Raw genomic sequence first — 9678 nt, forward strand, 5'->3', positions numbered from 1 at the left:
TCAATGTTTGGATCGTCTAATCTGTTCAAATTTATTTTGATTTAGACTAGTTTCAACCCAAATCCGGTCCATTAACATATATTCTTATATTGTAGCAATGGACTAGATATTGGCTTAATCCAACCCAATCCAATATAAATTTGTTACGAACGAATCAGGTTCAATTCAATCTAATAAATATTTTGGACTGGGTTGGTCCAATCTAATATATCTTGTTGATCCATCTAATCCGTCCAAATTGATTTTGGACTGGATGAGGTTCAATCCAAAACCGGACCATTGACACCCTTAATCGCTAGGTGTTCTTTTAAGGGTATTTTGGGCAATTAACACCATCTCAGAGGGCAATTTGATCTGGGCCTGATGTACATGATAGTTCTTCCGGCTGGGTGGATCTCTGGTATTAGCCGACCTTACTCAGTTACTCCCTCACCCGAGTCAACCTGACATAGCCACCTTGTCCTCGGAAGTGGAAAGCAAATAACCAAGCGCATCTCACACCGAATTAACAGGCATATTACGCCGTGTATTGAGAATATCTCACATGAATAATAATACATAAGTATGGGAGATATTCTCAATACATGGTAGGATGTACTTGTGAGATTGGTGTAAATAGATCTGAATTCTTGAAATTCATATGCTTCACCCAGAAAAATAGTATGTGCTCATATTAGAATGAAATCCCGCTTGCATCTGAATTGAAGGGTTATGGATTAGGGAATGAGCTACCCCCATTGTATAGACATATTTGTACAATCCGAGGTGTAGCGTCAATAAAATATGGTGTAGAGTCTTTAGGCTGTATAATTGATTAGGGGAATGAACAAGAAAAAAGAAAAAGCAAAGAAAACCTTCATCCTCTACTTAGATTCCCTTTAAAACCAGATTTACTTGTGATCCAATTCTTTAAATGGGCTAGCTAAATCTCACGAAAAATTGATGGGCCAGCTAATATCTTTACAACATTTCCCAACAAAATTCAATCAATATGAAACAACTAGTGAAGAAGTTACCATCTCCAAATCCAAAACAAAGGATCAAGGTTTCCTTGTTCAATGGAATTATTGTTCTTTCGATAATAGTTAATGCTTGTTGTTGGTAGGGATTTTATAAGGTTGATGGATTTCACATGCACCCAGCCTGCATTGAACCATATCCCCTTTTCAACATTTTCGCTTGCCTATCAAGGAGATGAGGAACAGTGTTTTTAACATGCTTATTATACAAAAAAGATGACAAAATAAGTAGGTGTTTGGAAGCATAAGCGCTTTTTAGGACTGATTTTCAAGAAAAAACGCCCATGCTTCTAAGACCCGTTTTTCACAAAAAAACGCTTCTGCCACATAGACAGTGAGATGATTTTCATCACCATTTTTCATGCATATGCTGACAGGTAAGCACTAAATAGGATACACATCAGTCAACCGTTGGGGGCAGCGGTTCACCGATGCATGAAACGCCAATCGGTGGGGTCCTGATTTACGAGGCATGTCCGATTTTTCAATAAACGCCTGAACCAAATATTCATATATATGGGCGTTTATTGAAATGCCTATATGGGTCCAATGTAACACCGTTTTTTTTTTTTTTTAAATGGCCACGATTCCAAACATCCCCTAAATCAAACCGTAATTAGTTGTTGCAGACATTCAAGGATCTCTCATTAAAACCAAACTCAGACAAGCCCATTCGACAATGCAGTTCGGATCTCCTACCTACAATAACTCTACCCACGCTTAACATTTAAGGGGATGTGGCGGAGCTCAAAAGTCAATTCTTAGGATAAAGTCCACACCTCATTATAACATTATATTGATAACATCTCCTATATTTGCATGTTATATAGTGTCATGCGGATTGCTGTGGGTAGGATTCTTATGCGTAGGAGATCTGAATTATTGACAATGACAGATTTCAATCCCAACATCTTAGACTATTAGTTTCAGTAGGGGAGTGATTTGGGTACACCCAATCATCCATTACACTTCTCTTGATGGCAAGGATCAAGAAATTGTATGATTACAAGAGAGAGCAAATTTTGCCAACTTATGAAGCAGCTTGCAATCACTTGTCCAATGCCCTCTTTCATTTCTAATTGTAACTCTCTTCTGCTGAGTGGATCAAGTCAATTCTTAAGATAAATTAAAAAGATATTCCTTTAGGAGCACATCCTTAAGAAACAAGAACCCAACTGCCCACTTCTATGATAACAAAAAAAAAAAAAATTATTTTTTACAGTAATGTGATGATAGAGATGCAAATAAATCTTATATTCAACCTTTTCAAATCAATCTCAGAAAGGCCAATTCGAATTCAAATTCATTAAAGATGTCGAATATTAGAGTATGTTACGATTCAATTTAATTTCTATAAAATTTAACAAATTACTGAAAAAGAAAAAACATGACAGTCTATATGAAGAAAAACATAAAATACAAGCATTTTTTTTTAATTAGATCCTATTATTCGATCTGATTCAATCCAAAAGTCCAATAAAAAATATCGGAATCTGACAAAATAGAATCAGATTTTGTATTCGAATAATGATAAAGTCCATTTGTACCCCTGTAAAAAATGGGATATGCCCTAATCACTCCTCTAAATTTTGAAGTGCGTGCAGTAACAAATCCTTATTGTCCATACCTAACGGTCTATTTCTCTGGCCTGCCTTCCAAAACGAGAGCAGTTTGGTGGGTAAGTTGAAGATACATTATGGTGGATGAAACCAAGTTGTTTTTATCCGTCTCTCTTCGTTTGTTATTGTTGTTATGGTGTTAGATTTCCTTGTAGGTAACTTATTGCGTGTCGTCAAATTTGCAAATCTGACCCGACCCATTAAAACAATTGCTAGCCACTGTTTTAAAAATCGACCCTGAGGCCTTTGGTTCAGACTGTGCTATGTTATATATATATGTATATATGTATAATAAATATTTTAACAATAAATGATGTATAAATATGTTTTAGATATATTATATGTATTATTTTATATTTAATTTATGTTTGTTAATTTAGTTTTTTATTTTTTTATTTATAAAAAATATTAATAATTGTAATTTGAGGTCAAAAAAAGGTTTTTTTTCGTAAAAATACTAAAGCAAGACATCTACGGAAATTTGGGATGCATAAATCTCGAAAAGTTACTCGAAATAAAAAAACAAATCATCCCAATTAGAAATTAAAATGCAAAGTTAAGGCCTCTAAAAAGTTTACATGCATTGAATGTACAACCCACAATCCAATCACCAGATCAAATAGATCTATAATGGAATGGGTCTTGACCAATCCATCGGTTTTTAACTGTCCGATGGATCTTAACTAAACCGAACCTAAAATCCTGGCCGAATGACAGTTAAAACTATTCGATCGGCCAGGTCAATGGTGAATTAAAAACATTATTGCTACCAGTCAAGTGTGTATCAAAGTCTACATTTCAAATTCCCCAGTCCACGCAGTAAAATTAAAGGATCCGAAAATACTTTTAGCTCACAGGCATATATATAGCTGTAACCAAAGGATGGTGGTATGACTATACTCTATATACACCCAATTGTAACCAAATACGCCACCGCCATCGTCAGATTACAATCTAAATATATATAACACTCAGAAGCTGCCACATAATTTACAGTTTAAACAAGTATCCTCACCCAGACAATTAAAACAGAAAACAAAACAAAAATGTGATGTGCTGCATGCAGTATCTGTGTAGCAATAGTGCATCACTTGGCATATGTAATGTAACCCGCCACTCAATAGAGCCTTAATCTACTTCCAATTGGGCTCCTACAGATTGGGCAATTGTTGATCCTCCGTCCACACTCGCCACATGTCTGCCAAAATAAATTAAGAATATATAAAGTTTCCAGTAATCAGGCAGAGTGAATTAGAGTTGGGTGCCATTTGGTAACTTTTTTTTACAAAATCTTCCGATAGTCTAGATAGATGGCCAAAAGATGTAATGAATTTTCAGGGTTTGTATTTAAAGATATAGAGATCGTTTGATAAGTATTTTAGTACAGGGGTGCAAATGGATTGGATCACGATCCGATCCTATTCTGTCGAATTTGGATTTCCCCGATTCAGATTGGATAATAGGATTCGATTATATTCGGATCATTTTTACCCGATCCAATATATATGTTATTTATTTATTTATTTATATAAATATAATATATATGTAATTTATTTTTTTATAAAAACATGTATATATATGATGAAAATAGTTGAAAGATATTTGTATTTTTGTGTTTTCTTATTTAAATTGTTATATATATTTTATTTTTCTTTTAATAATTTATTTAAAAAAAAACATATCAGATCGAATGAGATCTGAAAATCGGATGGTCTCATCGGATTCAAATTCAAATCCATATTTATGGATCTCCCCTTAACGGATTTGGATAAACCCTAATTTGAATCCAATCCGATCCGTTTACACCCCTATCCTAATCTACCATTATCTACAGAACTGTTAAATGAAGCTTCCAGATATTTACAATTTTAGGCTTCATGAGTTTTTTAGGGTATAGCTCTTTTAGTCTTTTGTCTTTTATTGTTAAATAGGAAAAGTAGCCCAAGAGTCCAAGACCATACAAAAAGATTTACCAAATGGCTCCTACTAAATTGCAAAGCTGCATGCATTACCTGATGCCCACAATTAAACGCCATGTTTCTGGGATTAGAAAGGCAAATGGGGCAAGTCTGTCCATTGTCCATCAAAGTCAGTCAAGACAAGTTAGCATTTTAATACTCTTTATCTCAAAAGAGTTGCATAACTCAAGAAGAAAAAAATTGCAAACAAAGCAGAAAAGAAAACAGACAACTTGTTTCAAGTTTCAACACAAGAATCCATAAAATAATATAGGATAGAAAGGAATAAATTAAGCAAGGGAAATGGGTTACCGAGTGGTCAAAGGACTGAAAGGAGTTGCTTGTTTCAGGTTGCACAGAAGGTGCAGTTGGCTGCAAATTTGATCCCTCAAAATAATGATGATGAAGGGGTGTAGGCAAAGGATCTGTAGCTGGAGCTCCCCCTCTTGGAAAACTGTTTAATTAAGCATGAGACAGAAGGAGGAATTACAAGTTAAAATTTAATTAGGACATCATATCTCATATAGAAAAGAGCTAGCACTGAAGAGATGCTCAATTAGTATACCCCAATATCTCAAGCATAGTCAATTTCTCATGATGCAAAACTATTCCCTTCAAGGCCGCTTGAGCAAACTCTATCTCTTTCCTGTAATTGGGTATATTCCTTGATATGATTTCTGTAAAATTCACGAACTGATGGGCAACAACAGAGCAATAAGTACAAGGATTTATTGAAGTTTGAATGCCGTCTAGCTATCAGCTGTACTGAAATTAAATATACCTGGAAATTACCAGTGGCCTTATCAGGGATATCGTTTGCAAATTCCCTCATCACGTCCCATGGCCCATCTCCCACTCCAACTGCAACAATCGACAATGGGTATGCGCTGCAGCAAGGAAGAAGATGCGGTGCAGAAGATTGAGGAGTAGTTGCCAAATTAAGGAAAACAAGTCTGTGAAGGAAATAATTAATCATCAGTCATTACCTAGCTTGTACAATTGCTTCCACTGTCTTATCATGTGGGCTCAACCGGCCACTCCCCACATTGGATCTTCTGTCTACCTGTGAAACCAAGTTTTGAATTGTCTAGATTCCTTGCTTCCACAAACAATACAATAGCTAGAACCCACAAATTTGTAAAGTATCCCAGATGAGATCGAACATACATACCTGTCCATCCGAAATTATCAGTAAAACATGGTGGTCACCGCCACTTCTCTCAACGATACCCACAGCCATTTCGATGATAGGTGCAAATGATGTTGGTTCTGCCACAAGAAATTAAACAGAAAACCATCAGCTGTGCCTGTGTCATCTGATCAAAATTCCGAACCAGAAACCTCTTTAGAATGATGTAAAGACAACAATGGTTAGCCGAATATAGCAACCTGCCAGTCGAAGCTGAGGGACTATTTCATTGTATCGAGCCAACATTTCATCAAATCCGAAACATGGTTCGTTTTCTGGGTTAAAACTGAAGACACTTTCATCCAGTGTTGTTACTGTCAACAAATATAGAAACAGCAGATGTTCATCCATGATATCTCTAGCTAATGTCTAAATAACGTTACCCAACAAAATTTTATCAACTAGCTAGTTAGTCAAGAAACTACCATCTCCAAATCCAAAGCAAGGGATCAAGACCTCCTTGTCGAATGGAGTTATTGTTCTTCCGATAATAGTTAATGCTTGTTGGTAAGGATTTTGAGTGATTCCAATATGATGCAGGCTTCTCTGGCTGAATGAATTTACACCTGCAGGTTTTCATCAAGAAACGTTTAATTAGCACATGTTGCCCACCGCTCAAAACAAGTTCAAAAGCACAGAGAGATGAGGCCAAAGCCAAAACCTTCCCATTCGTTGCTCTTTGTGAAATCGATGCCGACAATGAGATTAGACTCAAGTCCAAGAAATTCAAGAACCTCAGGGACCTAAAGGGATGCAAATTGATGAAACCATCTTTGTTAAACACCATCAGTACTAGACAGAAGCTAATAACAATGGCGACCACAAAGTCTTTAACGGCATTTCAATGATCAGAGAGAACCCACTGGAGGCATAAATGTCAAGCAAGCATCCATTGCAAAGTCAGACAAAGAAGAATTCCCAGAGACCACTGCATCTCTGGTAGCATAGTCATCATATGCTTGCTTAATGGCCAAGTAACGATGGCTCTGATCAGTGGTAGCTAGCATACCCAAGAATTCAGCTCCCAAGTAAACAAAAACATAGTATGTTCAACGTAAAACATCTAAGAATAAGTATATGATTATGGGGTCTAACCTCTTCCAGTGAATCGTAGCAATTGGTTATCCTTGAATTACTCCGCCGCAGCAATCGTTTGAGTTTCGAGAACATAGAACTGAACACTTTCAGAACTCTATTCATGATCTGTAGTATTAGAATGAAACCGTCTGATGATTAACAAATCTGGGTTTTCTAGATCTACTTCAACAGCAAGAAGAAGATGATCATGAAGAAGAAGAAGAAGAAGAAGAAGAAGAAGAAGAAGACGAAGCGAAACCAAGCAAGCTTGACACGCAACAAATCACCTACAAAGGAAATCCAACACCATAAGAACAATATTAAACGAAGAGAGAGAGAGACGGATAAAAAGTTAAAAAACAACTTGGTTTCATCACCAGAATCTAGCAGCTTTTAGTTTACTGACCAAACTCCTCTCGTTGTAGAAAGCAGCCCTGAGAGAACTAAACTGCAAAGGTACGGACAATTAGGAATTCTAGCTCCAACTTTTAAACTAAGGGGTAAAGGCCAGCGGGTCGGCCTGAAACTGAATTGCGCGTAGCGTGGAAGTGGAGAGAACGAGTGATCACTGATCAAACAATGCGAGGACGAAGAAGATGTGAGCGGCTTCACCTTCACCTCTTAATTAAACTGCAGACTAATTGAGTAGTGATTAAGGTTTGTAATGGTCTTTGATCTTACGTGTTTCGTTTGGATAGGACAAAACGAAATTAACTGGAATTTCAGTTATATTTCATTGGAAATTCAAGAACATTAATTGTAGAGGTAGATAGAGAATTTATGATTTATTGTAAGCAATTTTAGTTGTTTGGATAGGACACCGTACCTACCATGATTTGGACGTGTATTAATGCAAGTAAAAAATTTTAAATAGCTCTAATAATTAATTAAATTTGGATGTATTTTGTTTGATAGAAAATATGAGAAATATGAGGAAATACAGGAAATAGAGATGGAGATAAAGTTCTTAAGAAGAAGTTCACCTCCACTTTCTATTTTCTAGCATTTTTTTATCAAAACAAACCTAATATTAGGCTTAGTTTGGAAGGAGTATAATATGTACAGTGCAAATACATATAAAATACGAGATTTTGCACTCTATTTATTTGCATTTATATTCCTTCCAAACTGAGCCTTATGGCCAAATAGGCAAATAACCCAAAATTTCAACAAATTGTTTTAACTTTTTTGCTTCAGTTTTCAATGCCAAATAACATGATTTTCATTTTAAGTAATTTCCCGGAATTGGATTTGAAGTTTCTTACAACTCATGAAATTGATAACTATATAAACCCAAAAAAATAGATAACTATATATAGGTGTTTGGCAAGTTTTTTCATGTGACCTTTCGAGCTTTTCAAAGATTGGAAGACCAAAATTTGGCCTTCCTCTGTTTGACAATGAAAGATAGGAAGTGAGAAAGATTATGTCCTAAAAAGTTCATGGAAGTCCAAAATGGCCAAAAATATAGAAGCTTCAAATGAAGCTTCCTATCATTTTTGCACCTAAGGCCTGTTTGGAAGGAGTATAAATGCAAATATGTAGAGTGCAAAACTTTGTATTTTGTATTATTTTATATGTATTTATATTGAACATATTTATATTTGTATTCTTTTCAAACTGAGCCTAAAGTCTTTCATTTAACAGCTATGTAGATCATGATAGACTTGAATACTTATCAAACTATTTAAAACTTTTTAAAGACAATACCCCAAAAACTCATTACCATTTGGCAAGTCTTTTTTGAAAGATCTTTTAGAAGATCTAACGGCCAAAAAACATAATGGTTTTTTACATTAAGATCTTGACAGCCCACAACCGATTTGGTTGGAGGTGTGTGTTTCTGCACAAAGACAAGACGAAATAAGTCGAAAAGCTCCATTTGGAGTTTTCCAAAAATAGCCTGAAACGGGCTTTTCACATCTTTCGATGTTGCATTTTTCGGAGCTAGATCTTTTTCCAACCAAATGAAAAAAAGATGAAAATACAGGTTTTCGAACTTCTAAAAAACCGACAGTCCACGCGAAAAGATGCACCAAAGACCATGTAGGCTGTTGAAAAATCTTCCTGAAAAGACTTGCCAAATTATACCATATTTTTTGGTACCATCCAATAATATCGATTCTTCAATCTTGTAAAACAACAATCAAGACCTTCATTTAACGGATGCCTTTGATACTTTTGGGTTGGCCATGACATGATTTCCCTTCCTTGGAACCGTTAATTTTTTTTTATGCACAAAACCAGCTGGTCGAACTCACTGATTTGTCTTATTACCAAAAAAGATAAAATGAAAAAAAAAAAATCCTCATTGATTTGTCAGCCAACCAAGCTTTCAAGGTCCCTACCTCCAAATCATTTGCTTACAAAATAAAAATGTTGATTTGGTCATGATTTGGCTGCTTGAATCATTGCTAAAAGCTCCTTTGAAGTTTAGTAATTGCAATCACCTGTTGAATTTTCTAACATAGTTGATTAGTTGCAAGTAGATCCCTTATCTTAGAATCTTCTAAAAAGAGGCATACAAATGTCCAAAATACCCATGCGTTTACTTTTGACCAAAATATTTATTTTCCAAATTTTCTCTTCTTATGCATCACTAGCCCAAATCCTTCCGATTTTTCTTCTGAAATTGATTTATTTTTCAAATTTCCCTTCATATCAATTGTTCAAAGGGAAAGTTACAACTTTAAATTATCCATTTCTTGTTGTTTATAAAGTTTGTATTATTTTTTCTATAGAAACCAGTCTCAATAGTAATTGCATGGGTATATTGGACATTTTCATATCTCTTGTTAGAAAATTCTAACAGAGGG

The 9678-nt window shown here is 35.3% G+C and overlaps 1 protein-coding gene across 5 annotated transcripts; it reads right to left on the bottom strand.

Annotated features, from left to right (window-relative positions):
* Positions 1-3418: 3418 nt before the first annotated feature.
* On the bottom strand, positions 3419-7487 carry LOC104592415 (E3 ubiquitin-protein ligase RGLG1-like). Of its 5 annotated transcripts, none has more exons than XM_019196907.2 (13): positions 7269-7487; positions 7122-7149; positions 6881-6988; positions 6447-6528; positions 6211-6351; positions 5986-6099; positions 5768-5865; positions 5583-5659; positions 5378-5483; positions 5162-5289; positions 4909-5050; positions 4651-4707; positions 3419-3836 (listed from the first exon to the last, which is right to left on the bottom strand). In XM_019196907.2, exons 3-13 carry the CDS (start codon positions 6983-6985, stop codon positions 3756-3758), a joined length of 1131 nt encoding a protein of 376 aa, XP_019052452.1. In that variant the 5' UTR covers positions 6986-6988; positions 7122-7149; positions 7269-7487; the 3' UTR covers positions 3419-3755. The 5 variants fall into 5 exon arrangements, with proteins under 5 accessions (XP_019052452.1, XP_019052451.1, XP_088749564.1 ...); XM_019196906.2 differs by having other exon boundaries at positions 7240-7487; XM_088893438.1 differs by having other exon boundaries at positions 6881-7149.
* Between the last annotated feature and the right edge of the window lie 2191 nt (positions 7488-9678).

This window comes from Nelumbo nucifera, chromosome 8 (assembly GCF_055504915.1).
Source record: "Nelumbo nucifera cultivar China Antique chromosome 8, China Antique-T2T, whole genome shotgun sequence".
NCBI classification, from domain to species: Eukaryota; Viridiplantae; Streptophyta; class Magnoliopsida; order Proteales; family Nelumbonaceae; genus Nelumbo; species Nelumbo nucifera.

Excerpts from the sequence above, each read along its gene's own strand:
- LOC104592415 (XM_019196907.2), bottom strand. The coding sequence starts at position 6,985 with ATGAATAGAGTTCTGAAAGTGTTCAGTTCTATGTTCTCGAAACTCAAA. Across the intron at positions 5,660-5,767 it reads TGATAATTTCGGATGGACAG|GTAGACAGAAGATCCAATGT; the intron begins GTATGTATGTTC and ends TTGGTTTCACAG. Across the intron at positions 4,708-4,908 it reads TTCAGTCCTTTGACCACTCG|ACTTGCCCCATTTGCCTTTC; the intron begins GTAACCCATTTC and ends GACAATGGACAG.